Source organism: Cygnus atratus, chromosome 6, assembly GCF_013377495.2.
Source record: "Cygnus atratus isolate AKBS03 ecotype Queensland, Australia chromosome 6, CAtr_DNAZoo_HiC_assembly, whole genome shotgun sequence".
NCBI lineage: Eukaryota > Metazoa > Chordata > Aves > Anseriformes > Anatidae > Cygnus > Cygnus atratus.
Genome location: NC_066367.1, coordinates 30,695,804 through 30,723,444, shown reverse-complemented (window position 1 = coordinate 30,723,444; position 27,641 = coordinate 30,695,804). Strand labels below are relative to the sequence as shown.

Here is a 27,641-nt window from a genome sequence, read left to right as displayed (position 1 = left end):
GCACCGCCGGCATTGTAAAAGGCAAGCAAAGGAAAAAGAAATGTGGGAGGAAGAAATAAAAAAGGCATGTGTGCCCCCCAGTCTTCTTTCTCTCAGTCTTAACATATTGACAGAAATTAATTTCTATAGGAAGGGAATTGCACTGTTTGCAAAGCAATCCTCGAGGATTTATTGATCTTTAAAAAAAAAAAAAAAACTCATTAAGCAGAACAAGGAAAATTTACAATGAGTATGGGAAAACAAAACAATCTCTTGGGATCTTCACCAGGCCGAAACAGGATTAGCTTTGTAGTTTCTGTAATCTTCCTCACAGAAGAATGCTAATTCGGTCTCATTTGCTAGAACGAATAAAAAATGAAATATTTAGCACGCCAGTAAATGAACCACCCAACAACGAGCTATTTAGAATCTCAGAAGACAATTGGTGACTTTTTGGGCAAAGACAATTGTAAATCACCACACAATCCCCAACCTCCCCATATTTTTACTGAAAAAAATCCAGTACTAAAGATGCAGTTTAACCTTGTTAAAATAACAAGAACCTGAACATATAGAAGAAAATATGTACACAAGATCCCTCAAGATTTGTTTAACGCAGACGACAGAATTGTTTGTATAAGCATTCAGCAAATTAAATGATTGCATTTCTAATGCCTTCAAACGCCGGAAAAATAATGAAGCATGATTTTCTCTTTTTTTGTGCATTTTTCTTCTAGGAAAGAAAAAGAAACAATTTTTTTTCCGTGAAATTAGCCTGTAGGTATAATAATTTAATACTTAGAGGATCAGTAGAATATTTTACAGATCACTTTACATTCTCCCTCATGACCCATCAAAATATGTGTCTGAAGAAGTTAATTTTTTGCCCTGCTGATGATTAATTCATGAGGCTTCAACAATATGCAAAGTGAAAGACACAAATTGGCTTCTCCAGCAATACCTTCAAATACCTCTAATTATTCACAGGGGATATGGCAGAGCTAAAGGACCCACAAAGGTTCAGAGCAGTCACAATTCTTTCAACCCAGTAGGTCAAGGACTTCCTCTTCTAAAACAGTAAGTCAGCAACATTACTAATTCAGAACAGAGACAAATCTGATGGAAAGCCTTCACAATTATTAAACATGGAATTCTTTAAGGTGCTGAGCCAATAAGTTCCACGTTCGTTTTTTAAATTAAACCTGAAGTTAATGAAGTCTGCCTGTCTTGTAAAAAAGAAAAAAAAAGTAGAAGGGGTTTTAGACTCTCAAGTAGAAAACAGACAAGACTCTTTGCAATGAATGCTGAACACTTCATTAACATACACCCTACTCTTAAAAAAAATAAAAAACAGGCAAGCGTTAACTTTGCTGAATAGATAATAGCTGTAATAATAATCACTACCACAGAGGCTTTCCCGAGGATACTTATCTAATGTCCTCATAATTTATAACTCTCTAGCCCAACCCTGTAAAGTGCCAAGGGCAATCAACTGCAGCTTAGAAAAAAATGGTCTGCATGCCTCAGAATTTCCCAGATTTCCTAATAGAAACTCTCTGTTTTATTCAAGTATATCTTGTCCAGACTAGATATTGAAAAAAAAAAAAAAAAAAGAAACGATAATATGCCAATAGGAGATTTCAAATCTTACTGATTTAAATGAAATGTACAAAATGAGGACTAATGGCACATGCCATCAAGCTTCACTGCCTTGGTTTCCCATTTTCCAATTCTTGTTGAAGAAGGACTTCTGCAAGATTTTACTACAAAGACCTCATTCTTAACTTAGCTAATTTTCATATCAAAATATGCCAGAACATATCAAAATTCAAAATCGCATTATAGCATGCTGCCATTTACAAAGCAAGAGTTTTTCTTTTCTGTCACAAATACAAACTACATTCTAATGACTAATTGTAAAACTTCTGCTAGCTACATTGCAAATATTTAAGACTTGAGTCCCAGTAATCCTCCTTCCTGAGGAACCATTTTTCTTCCAGATGAAAAGGTCTAGTTTACCTGGCTTAGTTAAAATAAATAAATGAATAAATAAATAAAAGCAGCCAGAGAATAACTATTTTTCGTATTATAAGAATGCCCAAAGACCTTTAGGAAAAGTATTCTGAGGACAGGTGCAGTACACTTCAGAGAAAACATTAAAGAGGCACTCCAAATCACTTAAAAGTGAAAAGTAAATGGTAGAAATCTTGAAACAATGAAAAGGGGAAAAACAGAACTAAAACAAACAAACAAACCCACCATCACCAACAAGAACAAAACACAAAACCTCAACTTAAGAAAAATCAGGTCCCCTTTCTCACACCCCAAAAATCAGGGTTTTGGTTGGTTGGTTGGTTTTGTGGCCAAGAGGAAAAGGAGGTGGCTTACAACCATGTCACAAAACATAACCAAGAACATTGAGGTCCTATATTCTAAGGAAGATGCAAGCAGAATACCGGCCAAATGTCAGAAGCTGAACTCTTTGAAACCTTTTAGACTATATGACCATGAGAGAGAAAACCCACTCTTTCTGGGGAGCAATCAGGGGGCATCAGGAAGAGGAGGGAGTTTTCTCTGTGACTCCCCTGCACTTAGAGTGCAGGTGGTTAAACATCACAGTGAGGCAAATCAGAATCAAATGAGCAAATGTCTATACGAAGGTGGAATGCTACTACATCCCTCAAGTACCCCTCTGCCACAAAGTCATTCAGCCACATTTATGAGAAGCCCAAAGGACATCCAGGGACCATCAATTTTATCATGACAGACATTTCTTTACATTATTACCAAAAGACATGCCCTATATGCAGTCCCCTGTCAAAACGTGAGAAATCAGGTCAAGTTTCAACTCCGTGCTGTGTTCAGCACATTCTCTAAATGATACTCCTCGAGTCTTCCCAAGCAATCTGACTACCAAGGACTGTACATTGCACATTAAAACAAATCGAATCTTACTTCATTATTCCATACTGGTTCCACTACTTACATTTCTAACCAAAACATCAGTTTAAATGTTACTGATAAGACTAAGCAGACACGGTACTAATAACCTATCTGCCAATCATTTAAAATTACTCTCAGCAGAATTATAAGCATACCTTCTGAAATCACAATTTGCATTCTGAACATTCAGAGTGCAGATACCTGCTGCCCTCAGTTCAATGATTTCAATGTACGTTATCCCCCCCTTCTTCCCTGAATAATTACCAAGTAGTGTAAAGAGAATCAGGAATTACTTTTCAACAGGCTATCCAAACATAATCAGCCAGTTATCAGTTTAATGACAACCACAGTGAACAGCACCTTCAGTCAATATAAACATACTCATACCTACTCCAGCTGCTTTCAGCGTACTCTCTTCTTTCAAAATCAGTTTGTCATCATCTTCCAAACTCACTACGAGTTCACCAGTCTACAAATTAGAGAACCAGAATACAAAGATAAGAATTTACTGTCTCTCTGTCCCAGTCTTGTTTTACAGTGCAGAGGTCTGCCTGCATTAAAGCATGTAAAAGGGGAAGAAAGTAGCTAATAACCATACCTTTGATTTGTGTGCTTGGTGAATAATCTTCATTGTATCTGAAAGAAAATGCAATGTTTTCCTAAAATAAACTTTAATATGCAGGCAACACTAAAAGTTATGCTTGGGGAAGAAGACAGTAACAAAGGGGTAAGGTTTAAAAATTGTTTATCATTAACAATTTTACGTATTCAGTCTGAAAGAGGAGAAAACATTTTAATTTCCCAGTCCTGCAGCCACAGCGTTAAACCAGTCAATCCACCATCTTATTGGGCTTCTGTCTACTGGCTGAGTTACAATAACTAACTAAATGACCATCCCAATTGCCAGTCAAAACACATCAATTTAAATGCCAGCTAGGGTGTTTTAACCTAGGAGGTTTTATACATGCAATTGGGGCAGGACAAACTGCATTTATGCGCTGTCAACAAATGCAGCTAAATTGACAGACAGCAAGTGATTAAGACACAGTAACCTGACCACTTCAGATTATTATTTGAAATCTTCCTTCTCATAAAGAAATCATCCATGTTAGAAAGCGTGTTGAGCAAGTTCTTTTTCCATGAATATGTACAATCTCTCCTTTCTTTCTACATCCTCTTCATATTTACCTGTGATATTTTTGTGCATTTTGTTTCCATACCTTCAATGCACAATTTTGTTTCCAAGTTTGTTTCCATAGCTTCAATGCACAAATGCGTAATACTCTGTCCCCTTTTGAATGTTTTATTTAAAATATTACAGAAGGTCAAAACCATGAAAAGTCAACACTTAAAAGGCATTCTTGACATGCAGTCCTAGCTGCAATATTAGAAACAAAGCACGTATTTGATTGCAATTACCAGGATCCATCTTGCATAGAAGCATTGCAGAAGAACAACAATCACAGCAAAAAGATACTGTAATCATGAAAACTTTCTCCCAAAGCAAATACCATCCAGCCTCTGCCTCTTAGTTTTAAACTTCTAGATCTACTTCGCCACATTCCCTTTTTTCTGGTCTTTGCACAGTCGTTCTCTGAACTATTGACTCAATTTTACTTGTCCACGTCTTCATCACTGGCATCCAGAAATTCACTGCATCTTCATTTGAGCTATTAAATAGCTTCTCCAATTCTGTTATAGAGATAAAACTGCTGTATATTCTCATCCTAGCTACTTCCTCTCAATTGCTTTTGCTATATCAGTTAGTCCCAATCTAGTCCCACTCAATCATATTTCCATTTTTTTTAATATTTTCCTTTTTTTTTCCTAGATCTTCCATGACAATAGATAAGAAAACACTTTCTAAGTCTCTCTGTGAATTATTGACCATACTGCTCCACATTTATGGGGGAAAAAATGGAGAAGCTGCTTATGAGACAAAATGGCACCCATCATCAGTGAAAAGGAGGTAATGACAGGGTAGAAAGATGAGAAGATAGACTGAGAAGAGTTGTAGATCAAGGACATGAATGATGTGTACAAAGAAATGAAGAGAACATTTGAAAGGCATAAGCTTGGAGATTCAAGTGAGTCAGAGCACCAAGCCAAGAGGAAAAAGGTGGCGGTGATATATATGAGGTCAGGAGAACCAAGTGCTGCTGGATTCTGGACAGAAGGAAGCCAAAGCAGTCAAGATGAAAACCAGCCAGGTCCAAGTGAGATTTCTGGCACTGCCAAACAAAGCAGAGAGAAATCTGACTCTTAGTAGCAGTATTCATGCAGAAGTCTTACTGCGCCTCGATCACCAAAATACAAGAAAGACAATAGAGCATGCAAGAGATGCCAAAAACACAAACCTGGATGGTTGACAGCCTAAGGGGAAGGTGAGGAACTCGGGCTTGATTTTTTCTGTGTGAAAATTTCAGCATAGCTGGCACCATCCCACTAAAAGTAGGCCCCCACTAACTGGTATAACAAGTTTTAAAGTTCTGCCGTGGTTTTCACCCACATTAAGCTCAGTCCTACACAGCACAATCAGGTGCTCAACCACAACATATGCTTGCAGCAAAACTAAACTGATGTTGTGAGTGATCAAAGAACTAGCAGCAGGGATAGGCAGCACCAAAAACACAACTAGCAGCAGCCCTACATGGGACTCCCTCATCCACTCAAAGCAACAGATATTAGGGGGCTGAAAGGCAGCACCAAATGCAAAGTTACAATTACCTAGATTTTAAGATTTTAAGTAAAACATTAAAACTAATAGCATTCAAGTCCTTGTCACAGATACAGTGCAAATCTTAATCCCTGCTCCTTTTTCTGTTTTCATTTTGTACTGTTTCACCATCACCAAGAACAAAGTATGGAATGTTTGCCTTTTTTTTTTTAAGAGGCAAATAGAGTTGATCACCATTCACATGTATTAAGAAGGTTCCTCATTCACTTCTTCGAATCACTGTAGAGGAAGGAGTTTGTTACCGCCAAGAACGTGGGAGACACATGATCACTTGTAGCAAAGCTCCAAGGGAACTTTCAGAACTGTCAGGTTGAGGAGAAGGTATGCGACTGACATCTGAGTTACAAAACTCCATGAAGTGAAATAATTTAGTTTAGTTTACTTTGAAAGTATCTTCTATCCCAAACAAATGCATTGCACACATTCATGCCAAGCTTCACAAAAGGAAATACACACGTACATTTATATTAGAAGATAAATTCAGTCTAAACTTGACACCAGACTATTTCTTTCCATCAGCTCTTAAGAGTTTTCTAACCCACTTTTGAGCAATGTTCCCCTGCTCCTCTCATATTATGTAAATTATTTAAGAATATGAGTTTTATGCATTTTCCATTTACTGCTTTAAGCTTCTGCTTCATGATCCTTTTGACCTCAAAATTAGTAAAGAGATACTGAAATACATAAGTACGAACAGAACTACAAATTCAAAGTGTTTGAGGCCACAAGCTGCTCTGTAAAGTAAAAATAGAGTTAAAAGGTGGTTATAAAAGTAATAAAAAATTAATATCAAAAAACATCAATACCAATTAGCAAAGAATGTACAACATGCAGCCTAACTCAAAGACAGAAAGTCAAAACAATGGTCAGGTTCTATAGAACCCAGTGGCATAGCCCCAACTACACGAGCTTGACAGAGCTGCAAATATAGGCAAGCACTGCAACCAGCATGAGTATGCTAAAAGAGTTGCCTCCTAAAATGTCCAAACTGTTATAGATTACATCTAAACTGTTATAGATCTTAGCTGGTATAGATTCTATGATTACGGCTGCATCTTCCAAGAATTAAAACAAGAAAAAATACCTACCGTACTTGTAATTTTTAAAAGGAGGAGGAAGTCCTGCTCTTGAAGGCACATCTATTAAAATAAAATCACCAAGTTAAAACAAAGTTGTCTTTTTTAATTTCCAGTAATGCACAGAAGTGCAATGCATGCATCCTAGACACCCTTTACATCAAAATCAATTGTCAGCACAAGTGACTTGTTTGAGCAACAAATACTGAAACACAACCTTTGGCTCAGATTTGACAGTTACTCCATATCAGCTTAACTTCACCCGAGCACAAAGTTCCTCTGAACAGCATGACCCCCGTGGACAGCAAGTCAATGCAATTAGGATATGATCATAGGAGTCCGATCCTTCAAACATATGCCAGAAACATCCTGTTGTGGTTTGTACAGTCCAAAGTTCAGAGTCTCTCACTACCTTCTACCAACAGCATCCTGATAACCGCCATTCATAACTAATTGTTCAGTAAACACAGCCATGCTAACCGGTCACAAAAAGGAAGCCAAACGGTAATAAATTAACTCTTTAGCCACATGAAGGACACAGCCAATAAGCCACTGCAAGAACATCAACACCTCCCTGGTGCTAGCATCCCCAGTGACATCCAGGAATCTAAGCAGGGCCTTGGAAGGCCAGCCGCCTGTCAGCTTCTTGGCAGCAACATGGCTGAAACCACAATTTCATCAGTAGTATAAAAATTTATCTCAAATTCCTCCTTCAAAACAGATTACAGTAAAGGAAGGAACATGGATTTGGGGCCAGGAACAACACTGCCCATCTGGGGAATGAGGTTCCAAAAAGCCTCACTCAAGACACTAGCTTTGTCTCAAATAGCAGCAAGTTGTAATATTGCACACATCAAAAGCAAGTTTTTTTTAGCTTTGTTTCTTTTATTTTCTTATTCATAACAGCAGCTGTACCATATGTTCTGAAAGTGCTACTAGTTTTCTAAAAGCAACCTAAGATCTAGCCATGCCAATCACTGTCTACAAGTAAGGAAGTTGCTGAAAACACAATACAGTTGTAAGGCCCAGGGCAACATCCCAGAAGTTGCTCAAATGTGATCAGCTGCAACAGTTCCAGACCTGTTTAGGCTGACATCATGCAAAAAAATAATAATTAAATAAATAAAACCCTGCTACTCTGCACACTTTGAATGTCTCCATTGATGTGTGAAAAGTACACCTGCAAGGTTAGTCAACACCCTAGCTGCTGAGTTGGTGCGTGGGCTGGTCTACATTTATTAACTTTCAGATACACTGTCACTTTCATCCAGGCTTCTGAAACACAAGGTCCGTAGATGAGTAAATCGGCACCATAAAGCTCCAGATGGAGACAAACACAGAAGCCAACATGCAGACCAAGACCTCACAGTGTCAGAAACAATTTTCACAGTGCTCTTCATTCTCACAAATAGCAAACAGATGTTCATTCCCACATTCCACATACTGGTGTAGCTCCTATGGATCAAAGGCTCCCTAAATTCTCTTGATTTACCCCTGTTAATTTCTGAGTAGCTGTCTGAGAGCACTGCTCAAGGAGCCTAAGCACAGAGCCAAATGCAGCAATGTCTTTTAGTCAAAAAGGACCAAGCATGAGGATTTAGGCAGGTGGAGGAGCCTACCCAGATCTAGGCATCGCACACTGACCATGGAGGCTCATGTTAACTCCAGACCTCTCATCCAAGGTGGGAGAGTACACAGGGGATATAAAAACAATGCTGGCATCTCTACCAAAGCTGCAGAATTCCCACTCATTTGTTTCCCTCCATTTTCTTGTGCAGGGATGGCAACATAAGCGATGAGCAAATAAATAACAGTCCCTTACCCTTCTGTACAAAAGTAATGAACTGCTTCACTGTCTGATTCAAGTTAACTCCATGATACACCACAGGTCTGAAATTCCGGTGCTCGAAAGAGCGAACAAGACGAACTGTGATGGTTGAGCTTTCTGCCGACATGAGAACTAATTTTGAATAACCTGGAAAACATTAAAGAGGAATTATTGGCTTTCCTCAGCGCATGAGCACAGCTAAAAAGAAGGTGCAGGTGAGCCTCAGTCAAAGATTAAAACATGGTGAGAAATTTAACAGCGTTATGTCTTTCAAGACTTCGCTTTTAGTAGTTCTACAGCAGCAGTAAACTAGAATCTCAAAGCAAACAGTTTTGTTTTGAGACATAGGATATTATTAACACTGCACATGAAATATTCCAATATTTGTACCTGTGCTGTGTACTATATCAGACTCTCTGTTAAACAGACAAAATGTTATGGATAAATGCAAGTACGCTGTTTGGTTTTCAGGTGACAGATGGTTTAACCTGCTGAGTAACCTTGTGCTCTAAAAGAATGTACTAACGTGAACAAAACCTTTTTAATATACTTATGTTGTACAGAGCATAATACCCCGAAAAATGCCTAAGCTGTTACACAACGCTCATTTTCACCTCCTTACAGAAAGTAAAACAACTCCCCCGCAAGCATACACAAATAATTTTCCCGGTGTATCAAGGGTTTATAATAATAGCTATCTAGAATGGCTCTACAGGGTTCATACTGCTTTAACAGAGAGCAGAACCGACAATGGTTTTGTTTTACCAGCCCAAGCACCTCTTTAAACAAACCACACATTGTTCGGCTGGCTTCTTTGTCTCCACAGGAAAATGAGCTATTTCCCATCCCAGCAATCTTCCAATCTTCTCTTTTTCTTTTTCTTTTTTGTGCTGGGTATTCTAGCCACCTTGCTTTCTGTTCACACGCTAAAGCTCTGTAGCTGCTACAGAAATGAGAAAAGACCGCAGGGCTGCAACATCAATCAGGAGCACAGCACGGCCTCCGCATCTCGCCTAGACATCGGCAGCCTTTTCAGTCACCACTTCCACAAGGGATTCCCTTGCGTATTTCATCCCTTTACGGGCTTTTATTTTGGCTTTAAAAAAATAATAACCATAAATGCGGTGGTGGTGATTATTTAAACGCCCCACCTTCGTGCGGGTATCCGATATCTCCCAGTCTTTGCTGTATTTATCTTAGCTGCACCCTGAAAAAGTAAAACAGGAATATTTTCCTCAAATGGCTTCTGCAGAGCGGAGACACAGAGCTGGCACCCCACACGGCTACATCCTCACAAGGGTTTACGTCCCGCTGCCCAGTAATGCACAGTGCCCTGCTCCATTTTCCTTGTAAGTAAGTTGCAACCCACAAATGATGCTGATAGAATACTTCTCTGCACCCAAATATAACCAGAGGGACACTGAGCAGAGAAGGAGATGTCTTATTGATGCTGCTGCCCAGGTCGAGATCTGGAGGGTGCAAAGGAACAGGCACTCGAACTCGCTTCCCCTGAGCAACCTGGAGGAGCATCTCAGAAATACACGCACACAATTAGGAATTTTGGCATTTATTGGACAGGTCCCAGAGGCTGCTCCAATTCGGTCCCCTCAGGCGCAGCGCTCCCAGGGCAGCCCGAGCCGCACCCCCCTCGCCGCGCCCCTCAGCCCCCAGCCCGCAGAAAATGGCGGCCGCACCCCCTCACCCCAACGGCTCCCAGCCTTACTGCGACGCCCCAACCGGCACCACCGCGGCTCGCCCTTCCGCCCCGCCCGCGCGCGGCCCCTCCGCCAATCACAACTGAGCCCTGCCGCCCTCTCCGACGCGCCGCGACGCCGGATTGGCTGCGAGCCGCTCCGGCCCCGCCCCCTCTCCTGGCGGCCCCTCCCTCCCCGCGGCCCCGTGTCCGGGCTCACCTCGGCTGAGCGCGGCGCCCACTCCGAAGCCCGCCCCTGAGGCAGCGCCGCCTTTCCATTGGCCCTTTGCCCGGTTTCTCCCCGCCCCTGCAGAGCGCTGATTGGCGCGGCTCTGCCCGCGGCGCTGGGATTGGCCAGCGGGCGCTGTGGTGAGGGGTGAGGCGGTGAGGCGGCCGGGGCGGTGGGGCAGAGCTGGGCATCATGGCGGAGGTAGGGGCTGGGGCGGCGGGCTCCGGACGCCTCCTTCCCCTTCATGACCCCATCTTCCCCTTTCCGCGTCCCGCTGCTCACCCGTCCCCGCTGCGGGGCTTTCCCTTCCTCCTAGGCTGCGTTCCAGAAGGCCGCCGAGGAGGTGAAGCAGCTCAAGTCGCAGCCCTCGGACCAGGAGATGCTGGACGTCTACAGCCACTACAAGCAGGCCACGGTGGGCGACGTGAACACGGGTACGGGCCGCCGGGGGGGGGCTCTGTGGAGCCTCTGAGGGGCTCAGGGGGTCTGAGGGCTTGGGGGGCTGGGGTCTCTGGAGGCTCTCTCTCTGGGTGGGGGGTCTCTGGAGGCTCTCTCTCGGGAGGGTGGGTCTCTGGAGGGTCCCTCTCTGGAGGGGGGGGGGGGTCTCTGGAGTCTGCCTGGGAGGCTGAACCTTGCCCTCCTGTTGCTTGAGATGCTTCAGGCAGCCCCGCGCTTACGCCATACACAAAATGCATACAGAAAATGACTCAACACCCACTTGGCGTGGGTCTGTAAGCACGCAGGCATAAGCTGACCAGACAGGGCCCTAGATAGGGGTTTGTGCAATTCGTGGTTTTTAGATTAACCCAGTTGCAATTCTCTAAATTGCAGAGAGGATTCTGTGCGTTAGCTTTGCGCAGGGACTGGATTTGGGGATTTTTGGAGTTCTCTGTCAGTAAGCAGCTGCCAAGGTCAAGGGATGCTGCTTTAACATAAGCACATCTCAGTTAAACAGACTTCAACAGCAAGGCAAGCTACACAAGTGTGTAATAGCGATATTTGGTGGGGGGAGAGGGCTGGTAAACTAGTTTGACGGCTAAAAATAGTACTGGAAAACTAAAAAAGAACAAAATAACACAGGATGTTTGCAGTAGGAAGAACTCTTAGAGGAGCTGCAATCAAATATCATGTCCTGGAGGGAACTGTAGCAGAAATATCTCTGCAGATGCACTGTGCCAAATCCCTGCTGCTGCTACTTCGGCTGAGACCGTGCCTAGCATTTAGAATGAAGCCTGTCTCTGTTGACCTTGCGTAGTACTTGAGTAACTAGAGCTAGAAAGAAAAAAGGGCATTTGTTTGCAGCCCTGGCCTCCTGACCCAGTTGCTGCTAAAGGTTATTGGGTGTTGACTGAATTCAAAGCTGGCAGGGAAAAGTACTGGAAGCGGTAAGTTTGGGTGTATACAGCCTTGTTGTTGTTTTTTTTTTTTTTTTTGCCGAGGCAGACAGCACTTGGAGGGATGAAAGAACTGAGCTGGGTTTTAAGATGTGATCCTTCCGGTGTGGCTGGAGCTCAGCGTTGTTTGAGGTGAAGTGGTGCTAGAGCTCGTGGTCTGGCAACATTCAGCACAAGGGTATTGCTGTGGTTAATGTACAGGCTACTGAACAGTCCCATTTAATTCATAATCCTAGGAATTGTATTTAATGAGACGAAGAACAACTCAGAGGGGACTTCATGTGAAAGCTAATCACATCCGCATCTAACCCATTTCTTCTCTCTTTGGCTACAGTGTGGCTTGTCATGGAGTTAGAATTCAGTATGTATAACCCGAGGATAACAGGACAGAGGAAGAACTATACGTTACGAAAGCACGGTTAACTTGATGTTAATGCTTCCTAAGCTGTACGCCACTGGCTTTTGATTTCACGTCTCTGTTTGTAATGGACCTTAGGGCATTTCTGCTTTACCTTAGTTCTTTAATCGGCTTGTCTTCATGCCCCAGCAGTCTCTTTAGAAAGTACAGTGATAAAACCAAGTTGCACCGTTTGGTGCTCTTCTGTTCAAGTGCTGCTGTTTTAAGGGAACTTGGCGGATCTTTTCTGTTGCTACGAGCAGCATCCCAACATGTGCTCTTCAGCACTGGAGGTGGCTGACTGCAGGTGATTAAGTGATAGCTGCAAACGTGAACCATTGTATTTTAACATGGTTAATTGCGGAATGGCCATGAGGAAGTAGGTATTATCTGCAGCCAGGCCACACAAACTGATTCTGTTGCTTATCTTCTCTCTCTCAGATCGCCCCGGTATGCTTGACTTCAAAGGCAAAGCAAAGTGGGATGCCTGGAATGCATTGAAAGGTAAGTGTCTGCTTAAAAAAATCAAAATGAGTAAATAAAACCACCGACAAACTAGTCAGAAAAGCGTATGCGGTTCAGCAAGAAACCAGATGGTGTTGTCTTGTCTTACAAGAGCTTTAGGAGTTTAAAATCATGCTTTTGATTACTTCTGCAAGGCAGAAATAACCCTGAAAAATGTAGGCTGTCTGTCAGGAAGGGAGTTAAGGTGCAAAATGCCCAACTGGCTGAAGATGTTACACAAAGGAGAGCTGTAGCAGAAGCTGAAACCTAAATCTCTGTTTTCTGGGTCAGTTGTCCCTCCAGTCATTCTGTTTCTTCCGAAGTTTTCATCATTGGAAGATCCAACTGGGCTCCTTGCTCGACATGAGGAGCAGAACAAGTGATCTAAGCTATGAAAAGGAGATTTCCCTGGTGTTTTGAGAAGTCATGCTGTATCTAAATGCAGTCTGAGTTGTTTGAATAGTTTTCATGTAGTAATTGGGAATGGAGTTAGTGGAACGAAAACGCTGCATGGTTGCTGCCTACACAAATGTAACTTTGCTTTGAAACACTGCTTTCTCAGGACTGTTGAAAACGTTTGTTCAAAACCTTACCGGATTCTCAGCCAAGTGATCTTTTTAGTTTCTCTGCTCTCTGTTAGTAAGCTGCAAAGTTCTGTAGCAGGGAGTTGTGATTTGCTTTTGAACGCTATCTTAATGCTAAAGTCCATTCTAATGACAAAGTCATTGTTGAATGCTGTCTGGTCAGGCAAGTGAGCAGTAAGGCAGGACTTAGCTTGGATGTACTCTTAGATGAGCAGGCATGTGTAAATCTGCAAGGCTTCTAAACAGATGTAGACATCACCTCAATTTGCACAGCATACATCAACAGCCTTAGCCATTATTTTATGCTGTTGTATTCCTGGTGGCACAGTTTTTGGGTCTTTGCCAGCCTGGAAGTGGTCCGTGGAGGGGATGGAACTAACAGAAAATGCAGCGGTTGTGAAATAAGCTCAGACTGAGCTGCTGAACCTGTGCCCTGCCCAAAGAAGAGCTGCTTCAGGGCAGCCTGTTGGAATGGAGCGGGATCGTGTGTCTGTTCTGACTGTTGCCTGTGCTATGTCTTTCAGGAATGTCCAAAGAAGATGCAATGAAAGCGTACGTAGCAAAAGTGGAAGAGCTAAAGGGCAAATATGGGATCTGAGGACTGGAAATAGCAACTACTTGCACACCTGAACCATGCCTTATTTCTAATACTGTGGAAAACTGGTTTCTGAAGATGATTTTACACGTGAAGTATGCCGTAGTCTGTTCTCGTAATGCCTGTAGTTCAGGGGAGATCGTGTGTCTGCCTAATGTACTGACGTGCTAAAAATTCATTTTGAGAACAAAATAACCTGGAACTCATTAAAGTGCGTTTGGTACTTTAGCTGTTGTGGTGGTCGTCCCTCAGGGGCTATTCCGAGTTCATCCATTAACGGCCATGTTGCAGCTTTTGAACACTTCTGGCAAGTTAGAGCAGGGTTAGCGCTCGCCTCTCCAGTCGTCGCACCGCTAGGGGGGGCTCGGCAATGGTTCATGCGGCACGGACCTGTGTGCAAACCAAATCAGTGACGTTTACTGCTTTCCTTTTGTGTGGATAAACGGCAACCCACAAAAGCTGGAGCGCAGAGATTATCCTGAAGAGGCTAGGTCTAACGCTGTGTGTACTTAAACACAGCATGGATATTCATTGCCTGTGTCTTTCAGATTCATTTAACAGTTGCCAAATCATCTTCCATAAAACGCTTCTCAGAGATGTTATCCCCAAACAACAATGTTAAGGTTCAGGAGATAAAGCAGATACTCATCATCTGAACAAAAAGTGGTCCGTGAACGAAAGGGCTCTGTAGACAAAGGTACTGTAGATGCCCTTGCTTCTGTACTGCTTTAAACACAGAGCATCAGTGGTGCCATGTACTGCAGCTTTGGTGAGGGGTGGGCGAATCAAGCATACGTTTACTGCTTACAAGGCTCTTTGAGCAGGACTTGCAAGGGTAATCGTCAAACGTTTGTTGCAACTGTGGGTTTTAGAGAAATCTCTAATAGCCCTTTAGCTAGGGAAAGAGCTTTTGCCTTTGAAATGTGACACGGAACTGTTCCAGCATATGAGAATGAAGTCATAACCTTATTCAGGAATAGTGCCTTCTAACTCCTGCTGTACTGTGCATCGTCTGGATGGGTGAAGACTTCAACTCGCAGTGCTTTCAGATAAGCAATCGACTTCTATACCTCTATAAATATACAGGGATGAAACCTGTCATTACATACGTCTAGGTAAATATGTAATTCTGTACTAAGTTACACGGGCTTTGCTGGCCATGTTATTTAACTTGTGTTTTCTCATACCACTGGTAAGAGATGGAGATGACTTTCCTCCTTTCAAGCATGAGGAGCGGCTGAGGTCCCTGGGTTTGTCCAGCCCGGAGCAGAGCAGGCTGAGGGGAGGCCTCATGGCGGCCTGCAGCTCCCTCATGAGGGGAGCAGAGCACAGAGAGGGCAGGCGCTGAGCTCTGCTCTCTGGGGACAGCGACAGGACCCGAGGGAACGGCATGGAGCTGGGACAGGGGAGGGTCAGGCTGGGCGTTAGGGAAAGGTTCTGCACCCAGGGGGTGGTCGGGCACTGAGACAGGCTCCCCAGGGAAGTAGGCACAGCACTGAGCCTGCTGAAGTTAAAGGAACATTTGGACAATGCTCAGAAATATTGTCTGATTTTTTTCAAGTGGTCCTGTGTGGAGCCAGGGGTTGGACTCGATGATCCTTGTGGGTCCCTTCCAACTCAGGATATTCTGATTCTAAAAACTAACTTCCCCCTTTGCTACTTTCATTGGGAAATGCTCTCAGAGTTACTTTTCAACTTCCCTTTGAAATGTGTTGGGATAAAGGAGGGCTTGCTCACTGCTCTCATGAGGAAAACAGTTGCTTATTCTTGTTCTTCCCTGTTCTTCTGGGTAAGTAATGTAAACATTTGGCTTTTTTTTTACTTCTTCTTGTATCCTTTGTTAATTGTCTGATATTAAGTGTTTAAGTACATTCGACTTGCAAAACATGGGTAAGAGCAGACATGCAGCATAGGAGGTGTTTGTAGCTTCTTGCCAGCCCTGAATTCCACCACCAGCTCTGTCTTCACAGCTGTATTTTGTGATGCTGGGGAGGATTCTGCCAACTGGTAGCAGAATGCAGCTCACGCTGGCAAATGCTTCCACTTCTGCTCTTGTTTGCTGGAAGCTTATAAACTGTGAGCATGCCATGTTTTGCCACCGTGCTTTCTGTCAAAACTGGCATTTGGCTCTTCAGAAACGCCATTTGCTAAAACAGCAGAATTGGGCTCTCTGTCTAAAGAGAGGCCTGGGAGCAGTAAGTTCTATATCCTGTTCCTAAGCCAGCTTTATTTTACCTATGAGACCCAACTAATTATAACAGTACTGTTTTCCTGTCGGCCATTAGGAAAACACGGCTGTGCATGCAGCGCTTATCCCAGCACGGCCTTGGTCTTGGTCAGACTTAGTACTTTGTGCTTACAAATAATGTTGCTTGCCTGTCGATACAAGTGACAGAGAACTCTTTTTTGGACATCTTTATTTAAGTACTTTCTTTTTTACCATAGTAATATCTTCTTCCTGCTCGCAGCTTCGCCTTCCTTAGGAGAGTAACGTCTGCGGTCGTGCTATCTACCCTGCTTTTTGGCAATCAACAGCGCATCTCACAAAATTCCAGTTCTTACAGAGGTAAGAGTTATGCAGGAAGAGACTGTGAAAGGTATCGAGGCAGAAGCAAAGGTACTGATATCTGTAGGCAGTGTTGGTGATGAGAAGCAGCAAAACAAAAGTTAGTTGCCCGTCTAGTAACTATTCATGTGCTTGGGAAATCATTACTGAACGAAGCACTGGATGCTATTGGGAAGCTGGCCTGCAGGCGCTCTCTTTCTTCAGAAATGCTGTGGTGCTAATGGATACTACCACTGCAGGGAGAATGCTGAAAAAGGCTGTGAATTAAATCAAGGCGCTGCTGATTTAGCAGCAGGGTGAATGTCTTGAAAATGCGTGGGCTGTGTGGCTCTTCTGAAAATGTTGCTGACTTACAGACCACATAGTGTGTGCTGGCATGGAGCATGAGGCTCCTGGGCTGCACAAATAACACTTTGGCAGCAGTGATGCTGCAGCAAGAATAGTTTAAGGACATCCACGGTCAAACTTATAGGTAGAGGTAACTGCTTTTATTAAACTAATACGGTGATAAGAACACACAACCGTTAAGGCACACAGCCTTTCTTGAGCTTTGAAACAGAAGCAGCAAGTCTCAAACCAAAATATGACTTCAGAATCATTGCTCTGTCTGTAATAAGGTGCTCTCAGTGGAGGAACAGATGCTTTTCATGACAGGACAGTGCTGCAAAACAGGGGATTGTTCTGACAGCCGTCCAGGGAGTTGCTGCTATTTCCTCTGTGTTAGATCAAAGAAAGGACAGCCACATCCTGATCCTTGCAGTGTTTGGAAAGGGGAAAAGACGTGCACTGAAACAAGCCCAACACGCCGGAGGTCAGAGGCCAGCTGGCATACATGCACTCAGGTCTGGTTTGCTGAGTTTGCAGAGCGTGCAGAACGGAATCTGGACTTTGGATGTGGCAATAATAAATGCTAACTTGCATGTCTGATAAGAGAGTGTTCTGTCTATCGCACTTCTTCTATTAGTTCTTGCATAGAGAAATCAGTGGACTGGTACCCAGTGCAATTAGAGAGAAACTATAAGGGGTGTGGCTTTTTTTTTCTTTTTGCTTTTGGGTTATGCTTGCTCTTACCAAAGACTCATGAAAGTGCAGCACCCCTTGTGCAAATTTAACAAATCTGTATTGGCGTGCTGCTTTAGGACCGTAGCAGATTTCTTCCATCCTGAGAGGCTGAGTTTTTTGTTTGACTAAATAAAAGGCATTCCGAAGGTGACTGCGGTGTGCAACTGTCTCTCTGTCAAAATTCTCCAGCCCTAATCTGGAGTGATCTCGTTTCTCAAAAACAATATTTTAACCTTTGAACTTATTTGACCCTGATGGTAGTGCTAAAAATAAATGACAATTGTATTTGCGTTTTAAAATACAGGCGCTTGTCCACTGAGTGTTCAGAGCTAACAGTGTTGGGCAATACCACTTTGGGGTGACTGGGTATCCGAGCTGTCTTGTGCATATTTGTGGGTTTGATTATTAATGAGGGGCTTGGATGGGTTTTTAAACACCACAACTGTAATTTCAAAAGCGTTGTGCAGCCTTGCAGGTTTCAGTGCTGCTCAGAGCTAAAACAAGTTGATATTACATAGATGCAGCAGATGTGAGTGAGTCACAGTAGTAAATTAGGAAGTACAAAAGTTGATAGAACAGAAATACAAAAAAAAAAAAGACGATCTGTTTTTTTCCCCATCCACAAGTATATGAAGCATCTTCAGACTCAGATAAGTGATCTATAGATTAGCCAGTATGCAGCCGCTATTTTACAGTGCGAATAACATTGATCCATTCTAGGCATGAATCTGTCTCCTTCATTTACAAAAAGAGCCTATTTCCTCTAGAAAAGACACATCTAAAATGTGTACACAGCTTGGCTGGGTTATTCCCAGTCCACATGTTTTCATGTGGAGTTTGACTGCAGCAGTATTTTAACTTTCATTCCTGTTTCTGCCTGTGGCTTCTGGATGTTTTAGTCCCAGGAGGCATACATTTATTTTTCAAGCTCTGACCCTTCTAACACTTTGCTCAGATTAATATGAAGCTGATTCATCTTTTACAACCATCCTGCCAGCCAGGGAAGTTTTAGAGCAATCTTTTTGCCATATCAAGTACCTGACGACATACAGAGGTGTTCTCAACATTTTTTAGTGTGTCGTGCTTCTAATGTTTGCAAACTTTATGATACTTGAGACTGTCTTGACTAATGGAGAAACCATTCAAAAATGCAGTGTAGTTAATAAGCATGGGACTGGGGAGATTATGGAGCATATCCGAAAACTTGAGGGCCCATTGCAGTCCAGGAACATCTGGCCAAAATGCTTGTATTTATGAAATTTATGAAAGCAGTGACATGAAAAACAGCCTGGATGTGGAATCAGTGGCTCAGCAGATCCCTTATGTGATAATCCTTACGTTAGCAAAGATTATTTTAGCTCTCAGTACTGCCGCTGCAATGAGAAGTTCCTTATTGATGTGAAAAAGAGCCCAAAGTCCTGACAAGCTGGGATGTCGTGTAATCTCTGCCTAGTGGGTTCTAAGTCATACGCTTGTTCTGTTTGCAAGCCTGGATTGCCTCAGGCAGGTCACTCCACACCCTGACAAAACGACATTTCTTAGCTAATACAGCCAGAAAGACACCTTTTTCCACCGAAGTATGCAAGACACTGTGTTCACCACAGGGCTGAGATAGGAGCGTTAGGAGGAAATGGCATACTGCTTATTTGAATGAGTTCTGAATCTGAAAGGTACGCTCACTAGTTCAATGTGCTTGGTACTTTTAACTCTGAGTATTTAGCTGCATCGGTCTGACTTTTTACAGAAGGGGAAAATTGTGTTATTCAGTTTCTCTTCTGTCTTTTATAGGATTTTTCCTCCAGCTTAAATATAAAAATGTGGGTCCATATTTCAATATTAAAAGGCTAGAGATTTATTTTCTTTCTTGAATATATATTTTTAAAGCATCGATTTATGCTGCTATAGACTCATGCAAACACTCTATAATATGACCTAAGCCAGCACAACTATTGCTGGAGGTCCCTGAAAAGAGTTGAATCCAAAGGAGAACGAGCAAGCACTTGATATTGGGTCTCTGTAATATGATGCTTCAGTCGGTCCACAAACTGATGAAAATAAAAACAAACAAAAAAAAATCCAGAATAAAAACTCTTATTTCTTTAAGTCTGTCCTTCTGTGTAAAGTATCTCTTCTTATTTTTAGATATTAGTTTGGGGAGGCTGGGGGGGAATCAAGGAGTAGAGTCACTGTAGTGGATGTGCATATTATCAATTTTTTTTTAAAGTAACAAGTACCTTAACAGATACTGTGTGATCTGGATGAATGATCCCAAACCTCTGCGGTGCATCCTGCCATGTCCAGCAGTGGATGAGAGCTTCGGGGGCTGCAGCGCCCGCGACAGCCCCCGGCTGGGTGAGTGCAGTAAGTATATAAGAAATTGGCACAGGAGAGGCCTCGGACAGGAGGCGAAGTGAAGCCATCTGGCCCAGGAGCTGTCTGCTCTTCACGCGCTGAACTGCAGCCTTTACGTGTTCGGGCAAGGCTGTCCTGTTGGCTGCAGCAACTTGCAGTGACGTGAGGAAAATCGTGAGCTAAAGTGTTTGTGACAAGGGGTTGGTCCAAGCTGTACGGGCCCTGGTACAACCCAAAACCCCCTCATGTTAGGCGAGTTGTGCGTGAGGAAAATCGTGAGCTAAAGTGTTTGTGACAAGGGGTTGGTCCAAGCTGTACGGGCCCTGGTACAACCCAAAACCCCCTCATGTTAGGCGAGTTGTGCGTGAGGAAAATCGTGAGCTAAAGTGTTTGTGACAAGGGGTTGGTCCAAGCTGTACGGGCCCTGGTACAACCCAAAACCCCCTCATGTTAGGCGAGTTGCCTGGGGCACAACTCGTTGAGGGTGACTGTGCCCGTGTTCCCGGTAGCTGCTTGCCTTAAGCAATTTTGCCAGCTACTTGCTGACTCTTTACCCCATTCCAGAAGCTCTTTTCCAGTTGAACTCAGCCTGAGCTGAATGTGGCTTCTTGAACTTGTGTTTTCAATCTGTTGCCTTTTTTCTTTTTTTTGCAAAAGAACAATGATGCAAGACAGCTAGCCTCTTTCTCATAATGCTGCCTAAATTTTAATTTTTTTTTAGCAAATATGAAGGAAACCATCTTGCCCTTTGTACATCCCTTGGGCATCTCTCAAAGTGTCAGACCACAGATACTGAGGATCTCTTTGTCTCCAAAATCAACTCAATTTCTGTCTGGAAAGATACCTTGAAATAGGGATCTGACAAAAATGAAGATTTAAATTCCTAGCTAGATCAGTTGCTATCCCAAGAGTTATGATGACATGACTGGAAAGAGTTTTTCTCAACAGGCAACTAAATGCATTTGCAGAACTAGCTGACTGCAAGATTGGAAGAACCCGTGCCGCAGGGTACATGCTGCGGGGAGAAAACGGAGGAACAGAGCCTTCATGTTGCATACATAAGCCAGTGAAGTATCATGCAATATCCAGTCGCTTCCAGAGCGTGCTAGTTTGGGTTGGTTCGTAATGTTTGCGGGCAGAAGTTGTGATTTATCACTGTTAAATATTTGTAAGGTGCCTGGCGGTGTGGCAGGTAATCACTGCTTTACCTCAAAGTGAAATACTTCACCAGGTAACTGCTTCCTAAGCCCCGGTGACTCCCAGACTTTGAGCTGACCGTCTCGAATGTTCCTCTTGCCTCTGCAGGAGAAAAGCTGGAAATGATTCGTCAGTGTTAAAAATATTATTTGAAATGAACCAGATTAAACTATCCCATGCTTTACAACAACCTCTGGTAATTTCCATTATTTATGAACACATTTCCCTGAAAATTTTCTCTCCAGGGATAGGATGTGAAATACCCACTTAAACAATAGAGAAAAGGGACTTTATAAACAGAATAATGAAACTGGCAATGTCCCAAGCACTCTAAATTAACACAGCCGAGCTAAAAATACATTTGAAGTGTTTAAAAGGTCATTTACCATACTGTTACAATATAGGTAACATCTACAGGGGAAAAATATTAATTTTGGTTTTCCTTTTTAAATATAAAGCACTTTTTATTGTAAAACATTCTTCATACACAATTTTCCAAACTGATCATCTTGAGGCATTTTTCTGCAATCTTTCCTCTAACTTTTCTTCAAGCAATTCTGTTATTTTTTAACTTGGAAAGGCATAAAATATGTTTGGCTTGCTTACATTCGTATACTTATATGTAAGCATACATTGCTTATATATCATTACAAGATGACGAAGAGAAAATTTTTCTTCCCCTTGAAAAAGATGCCTGGTTCTAGCAGGTTTTATAAATCCAGACATCTTTACCAGAACGAATCTCCAGCCCAGCAACAGCAGAAACAAAGAAATACTAAACTACGAGTAATTTTAATTTACAAGTGTTATCTTCATCTTCCTCTTGGTTACTTAAGTAAAGAATGAATCTGAAAACACAAATCCAATCCTGATATTAATTACATGTCAAGTTTCATTCTGGTTTGAGTTTTATATTTGAGGGGAAAAAAATTAGGTGCAAAACATCAAAGCAACTTTGTGTTTGCAGGAGAAATAGGGTAACAACACCATCCTTATCCTTAACGAACCATCTTGGCAGATAACTGCATATCTACTAAAGGATCCAAATATGAGAAGGAGCAGTTTTGGTTTCCAAAATACTCACTAGATTCCTCTTTCTGTAAAGATTTATGCACGTATTTACTCATGCGAGCCTCCCATTAGCTTTGACAAAAAAACGATCTTGTTCAGCAGGATGCACCTCATTAAAAAAATGCTGAAGTCATTAGGGTAACACATGCTTTAAAGTCATATTAATAATTTTGTTAATTAGGAGCCAAATCGCCTAGTGCTTTGCTGGATTGAGCCTATGTTACAGAAAGCGTAAGTCACGTGAGGTTTCTGCCAGATAAGAGTCGGTGTATTTTGTCTGGCCCCAGCCTGCATTTGCTTAGCACCGCTACGTGCAAGCAGAGTTTGTTCATCTCATGCAGCAAATGAGACAACACAGCCTGCTTGCCATTTTGACCCATAAGTAAATGTTGTTAAATCTAGAACTTAAAAAGCAGAAAGACATAACAGCAACTGAATGTAATGAGTCTCAACGCTGATGTAGAAACGCTGTTTAAAAACCTGTGTAATAAATAGCTTAGGATGCTCATGAATCTCTTCTACCGTATGATGAACCTAAAATGAAAGGGACACAGTAAGGATCCACTTTGCTAGCTTGGATGATGTTGTTGGCAAACAAAAACTGATGCAGTTCACAAAGCCACAGAAGATGTTTTACCAACAGACCCTGCAAAAATTTTGTGTTGCAAAAGTGGAAAATCCCAGTGCAGTGTTTGATCGAAGTATAATCCAATAAGGCATACAGCCTGGAAGAAAAACAATTAAATGAAGGTTTTTGCAGGACAAGAGGAAGAAAAAGGTCAGAATTTATCATTAAATTGTGAACTGCAAAAACTAAAGTAAACATGTTGTTCTGAACGCTCCTCCCTGGAAGAAAACTACTAGAAATGGTGCTACAGGAAACACCCCCAGCCAAATCAGAGCAGATATAGATATAGGTATGTATTTTTAAAGGAAACGTAAGTGTACAACCGAGTAGAGATGACAGTGATGAGACAACCCGCATAAAGGCGGGTTCAGAAATTCAGAATTTGTTCAGAAGTGGAAACTGGAGCAAGGGTGCAGTTATGAGAGCTTCTGCCACGGCATGGTGGAGAGGATGTGGGCAGCTCTTTGTGCTTGGGCTGACCCACGAGCAACCACCCACGGTACGTGTCCACCATGGCATGTGGAACCACCACAGCCATCTCTGCTGGAACCGAGACCAGCTTTAGGCAGCGCAACAGGGGATCCTGACAACCCAGCACAAGCCAACTTCCTTTAGGCTTTTTTAAAGCTGCTTCTGCCCCCCCAGTAATAATAATAAAGTAAAAACCGATCAGTAAATTCATCAGAAGAGGGCAAAACACGAGCAAGGAAAAGACCAAGGGCGTGAAACTTCGGGAGCAGAGCCGGTTCTGCTGATGCAAAGCACAGGTGGGGAGCGATGAGGGGGCGCAGGCAGCCCGGGGGGTGGCCGCCGGGGGGCGAGGGGAGCCCAGGCCCGGCCCTGGGCTGTGGAGCCCGGCTCGGCACGGCCCGGCACGGCTCGGCTGGGCTCATCACAGCCCAGCACGGCTCGCCTCGGCCCGGCTCCGCCCGTCGGGGCCGCGCTGCTGCTGACTCAGCCGCGGGGGGGCCCCGCAGGCGTGGCGGCCGCCTCCGGGGCCATAAAGGGCCGCGGCCGGAGCCCGCCCCGGCCTCTCCTCGGCGCGAGGTGCCGCCGGCAGCATGACGGCCATCGGGGCGCAGGTAGGGCGGAGGCAGCCCCCTGGGCCCCGCGGAGCCCGGACGGGGTGGGGATGGGGGGAAGCTCCTGCTCCGGTCGCCCCCTCGGTGCTTCCCCCCCCTGCCCGTCCCTGCTGGGACCCCCAGCCCCGGGGGTCGGAGCCGCGGGGTGCGAAGAGCCGGGCTCGGGGTGGGCAGAGCCGGGGGGGCTGCACCCCTGGGACCCCCTCTTGCCCCCTTCCATCCTCCCCCCGGCCCCCTGCTTCCTCCAGCCCGGGCAGGGATCGGGATCAGGATCAGGCTCTGCACGGAGCCCCCGCGCCCCAAACCTGTCCCCCGACGTGCAGGCAGGCAGAGCCAAAATCACCTCAAACGCTGTCACCGGTCCTGCGAGCCCCCCTCTGCCTTGTCCCCACAGCCTCCTTCCTGCCCGAAGAAGCGCTCCTAACTCTCTTTTTCTCCTTCCCCACCACCCTTGAAGGCACAGAGGCTGCTGGCGCACCGGAGACCGCAGAAAGCCTTCTTCGAGACGCTGATCAGGAGCCTGATCATCCTGTGCGTGGCCATCGCCGTCGTCCTCTCGTCCATCTCCGTCTGCGATGGCCGCTGGCTGCTGGCGAGGGGCGAGCTCTTCGGGCTGTGGCACTTCTGCACCGTCAGCAACGGCAGCGTCCTGAAGTGCAGCACCGACCTGGGCCTGGCCAACGTGGAGGGGCTGAGCGTGGGCATGATTCCCATCAGGAGCATGGTGTCCTTTGCCGTCGTGGTCGCTATCTTTGGCCTGGAGCTGCTGATGGTCTCCCAGGTCTGCGAAGACGCCAACTCGAGACGCAAGTGGTCGATGGGCTCGGTCCTCATCCTTGGCTCGTTTTTGCTGTCGGCTGCTGGGGTTCTGAGCTTCTCCATCCTCATGAAGGATCACCTCACCTTCATGGGCTTCACGCTGACATACTGGTGCGAGTTCATCGCAGCCTTTCTCTTCTTCCTCAACGGGATCAGTGGACTGCACATCAACAGCATAACGCACCCCAGGAACAGCGTAGGAAAAATCTAGGTGCCGAGGGTGTACTCTGCCTTTGTGTAATCAGCTTTGCCAATTAGACTGGAAAAAAAAGGGAGTCTAATGAAGTTTGAAAAGGACACCATGCCTTAAATCGCGTGCAAGGAGGGAAGCGTGAGTCAGGCAGGCAATTGCAGAAGACATGCCCACTGGTCAGCGCGGAGTCTGGGACTGGCTACTGCTGGCACGCAGCTTCCTGGAGGAATGGATGAAGAAGGAGGCTTCCTGCTGAGCTTGTGGAGGAGGAGCAGGCTGCAGCCTACACAAGTGGGCTCAGCTTTTGAGGCTTACACAAAGCCTGTACTGGTGTGGGTTTGGTGCTCCTGGGCTTTCCCCTGCGCTCTGGAGCCCGTGAAGAGTGTGACGCACCTCCAGAGCATCTCACGGCTTTGTACTGTCTCAGGGATGGATGACTTGTGCCTGGCCATGCTTACTGAAAACCTTCTCTGGGCCTCGCTCTCCTCCTTTCCCCTTTCAAAAGAGAAGGCACGCAGGCAAACCGATCACTTATGTTGTGTCCTACAGCTGCAATCCCTGTCCCAGCCTCTGTAGGTCTGTCTGTAGCTCCTCTGAGCAGAGGGACAGGGCAATGTGGCTGTCCCGGGGCCCGAGGGCAGGCTCGGGGCGATGCAGGAGTTCCGGGAAGGCTGCACCGCCTGCCTCGGGCAGCAGCACGTTCCTGCACTCACAGCCTCTCCCCTGCTGCTCGTCAGTGCCCATACAGCACCTTGGTCAATGCCAAGTGCCCCTCGCCCATGCTGGCTCCCTCACAGCCCTTGCATAGTTTGCTGTGATGGGGTTTCCTTTTCCTGGTTTCTTTTCCGTCTGTCTGGGGATGGAAGGAGAGGGACAAGCTTTGGGTGGGCATTGTGGCTGGGCAGACCATGCTTACTCCTACATCTCGGCACACCTGGGGTGTTTTGGTCAGGAAGGCTTCCCTCCGAGGCAGTGGGAAATGCACTCATCCTCTAGCTGAGAGTTTCCTTTAATATTCCTCCTAAGCAGAGAAAACCCCAAGTCACACCAAGTCCCTTTCTTCCCTTGATTAACAGTGGATCTAGGAGGAGAAGCCTGTGATCACTTAAGGAGCAGCTGGTGGGGGCAGCTCTGATCTGTCACAGCTGGAGGAACTCCAAAGAGACTTGACTGAAATATCATTAAGGCTGGCCACCCCTTGCCATTGGTTAGTTAAGATCTCTAAAACTGTTGCAGCTTTTGAAGTTCCTCGTGGTGTCTGATGTAAAAGGAGAGAAGACCAAGAGGTTGTTTGTCCTGAATGTGTCCTCCCTGTGCAATGTACAACACTGACTGTGAGATAAATGTGTTCTGAGTATTTCAGGGTCTTTGGTTTAGTCTTTTTTTTTGTATCTGCTGTTAAGACTGCTTGTATTTTGTTCTAGTACAGGTGTTTCTACATGTTTCATCCCTGTAGTTTGTTTGGTAGCTGTAGAGCAAGATTTTCCTTTCCTGTGCAGCAAGTTTGATACAATTTTTCACCCAAGACAAAAGCATCACAGCATGAAGGCCAGGTAGGCAAGCCACGAGTAGGCAAGCCAGATTCATGTTTGAATGCTGTTTGTAAGGCAAGAGTTGTAGGAGCATACATCTGCACTTACTGAACGCACTCGGGTGGACTTCCTTCATGAGAACAGTCCCTGTGCCTTCTTGGGTGGCCATAAACTTTTAAGGTAACATTCCTCAGTCTCCTGCAATGCAGTTTCAGACCAGGCTTGCTCTGGACGATGCCACTTGCACATCTTCTGGTGAGACAAGTGCTGTTGGCTTTGACTGCTCCACTTACCCCAGAGAGAGACTGCAAGGTGCAGTCCCGGATGGCTGCACCCTGGCGTTACCAGGTGGTTGGGTGCCCCAAGTAACTACCGATCAGTCCTGGTGTGCAGGGATGCCTGTGTTGGGCAGGGCAATTTCTCCTTTTTCTAGGAACCTGGGGGTATCTTCACAGAGTGCCTTCCTGGTGGCATCCAAACAGAACTAAACTGCTTGCGGGATGCTGCCTGCAGCCCCTGCTCCCTTGGGAGGAGGGCAGGCACAGACAGCGTGTCCCCAGCCGGTGCCTCTGACTCCACTCAGAAGGAGGCAGATGACAATTGGCCTTTGAGTTCACACAGGGCTCGGTGCAGTTGAGGGTGATTTCAAGACGCCCTCTGCTAACTGGAGAAGAGGCCTTTTGTTGGGGGTAGGGAGTCCTCCAGGGAAAATACAGTAACTTTTTTTTATTTTTCCAGCTAGCTTTGTATAGTACTGCTTGACTTACTAGTGCTGGGTGAAAATGCGTTTTGGTGGCTAAATGCTACAAAACAGGGTTGATTGTCTCGGAGACGTCCTCATATACAGCATCCTGCGCTGCAGTTGGCAACTGTTCATTTTCTGAAGCCTCTGGAAATGTCAAGCAAGCAATATTACTGAATTTTGTTAAATAAATTTCTTTGAAAAAAAAAAGAGAACTGTCATTTTCTGTATATTTAGAGGTTTAAGGGGATGAGTGGGGTTAATGTATTCTCCCAGGTGTGGTCTACCCAGCTGTTTACCCAGCCAGACTGATGAAGAAATGGCAGCTCGGCGCTTTGCTGAGCTCCCACAGGGGGAGATGTGGCTGCGTGGCCACTGCTCACTCCTTTTCCTTCCCCTTTGTGTCCGCACCAACCCAAGCAGCCAGCTCGCTTGCTT

At 44.7% G+C, this 27,641-nt stretch overlaps 3 protein-coding genes across 11 annotated transcripts; 2 read left to right on the top strand and 1 right to left on the bottom strand.

Annotated features, from left to right (window-relative positions):
- Positions 1 to 147: 147 nt before the first annotated feature.
- Positions 148 to 10,891, bottom strand: C6H2orf76 (chromosome 6 C2orf76 homolog). 7 transcript variants are annotated; one of them, XM_035556066.2, is made up of 7 exons: positions 10,287 to 10,352; positions 9,715 to 9,770; positions 8,558 to 8,710; positions 6,748 to 6,798; positions 3,521 to 3,558; positions 3,310 to 3,391; positions 148 to 338 (listed from the first exon to the last, which is right to left on the bottom strand). In XM_035556066.2, the coding sequence occupies exons 3-7, from the start codon at positions 8,688 to 8,690 to the stop codon at positions 262 to 264; spliced, it is 381 nt and encodes a 126-aa protein (XP_035411959.1). In that variant the 5' UTR covers positions 8,691 to 8,710; positions 9,715 to 9,770; positions 10,287 to 10,352; the 3' UTR covers positions 148 to 261. The 7 variants fall into 7 exon arrangements, with proteins under 7 accessions (XP_035411959.1, XP_050567554.1, XP_035411960.1 ...); XM_050711597.1 differs by having other exon boundaries at positions 10,266 to 10,298; XM_050711600.1 differs by having other exon boundaries at positions 211 to 338; positions 3,314 to 3,391; positions 10,266 to 10,311.
- On the top strand, positions 10,527 to 14,187 carry DBI (diazepam binding inhibitor, acyl-CoA binding protein). The gene is made up of 4 exons (XM_035556071.2): positions 10,527 to 10,686; positions 10,802 to 10,919; positions 12,718 to 12,780; positions 13,889 to 14,187. Exons 1-4 carry the CDS (start codon positions 10,678 to 10,680, stop codon positions 13,960 to 13,962), a joined length of 264 nt encoding a protein of 87 aa, XP_035411964.1. The 5' UTR covers positions 10,527 to 10,677; the 3' UTR covers positions 13,963 to 14,187.
- A 135-nt stretch (positions 14,188 to 14,322) lies between these two features.
- On the top strand, positions 14,323 to 27,403 carry TMEM37 (transmembrane protein 37). 3 transcript variants are annotated; one of them, XM_050711596.1, is made up of 4 exons: positions 14,323 to 14,656; positions 15,521 to 16,525; positions 19,830 to 19,939; positions 24,375 to 27,397. In XM_050711596.1, exons 3-4 carry the CDS (start codon positions 19,850 to 19,852, stop codon positions 24,945 to 24,947), a joined length of 663 nt encoding a protein of 220 aa, XP_050567553.1. In that variant the 5' UTR covers positions 14,323 to 14,656; positions 15,521 to 16,525; positions 19,830 to 19,849; the 3' UTR covers positions 24,948 to 27,397. The 3 variants fall into 3 exon arrangements, with proteins under 3 accessions (XP_050567553.1, XP_050567552.1, XP_035411958.1); XM_050711595.1 differs by having other exon boundaries at positions 14,323 to 15,748; positions 16,428 to 16,525; XM_035556065.1 differs by lacking the exons at positions 14,323 to 14,656; positions 15,521 to 16,525; positions 19,830 to 19,939 and adding an exon at positions 23,692 to 23,917 and having other exon boundaries at positions 24,375 to 27,403.
- Positions 27,404 to 27,641: the final 238 nt, after the last annotated feature.

What these genes read in the sequence shown, in the direction of transcription:
- C6H2orf76 (XM_035556067.2), bottom strand. Translation starts at nt 8,690, where the DNA reads ATGTCGGCAGAAAGCTCAACCATCACAGTTCGTCTTGTTCGCTCTTTC. An exon ending in CATTACTTTTGTACAGAAGG is followed by an intron (nt 6,799 to 8,557) that starts GTAAGGGACTGT and finishes TTATTTTAATAG; the next exon opens with ATGTGCCTTCAAGAGCAGGA. An exon ending in GCTGAAAGCAGCTGGAGTAG is followed by an intron (nt 339 to 3,309) that starts GTATGAGTATGT and finishes TATTCGTTCTAG; the next exon opens with CAAATGAGACCGAATTAGCA.
- DBI (XM_035556071.2), top strand. An exon ending in GGTGGGCGACGTGAACACGG is followed by an intron (nt 10,920 to 12,717) that starts GTACGGGCCGCC and finishes TCTCTCTCTCAG; the next exon opens with ATCGCCCCGGTATGCTTGAC. An exon ending in TGCCTGGAATGCATTGAAAG is followed by an intron (nt 12,781 to 13,888) that starts GTAAGTGTCTGC and finishes TATGTCTTTCAG; the next exon opens with GAATGTCCAAAGAAGATGCA.
- TMEM37 (XM_050711596.1), top strand. Translation starts at nt 19,850, where the DNA reads ATGATCCCAAACCTCTGCGGTGCATCCTGCCATGTCCAGCAGTGGATG. An exon ending in CCGCGACAGCCCCCGGCTGG is followed by an intron (nt 19,940 to 24,374) that starts GTGAGTGCAGTA and finishes CCACCCTTGAAG; the next exon opens with GCACAGAGGCTGCTGGCGCA.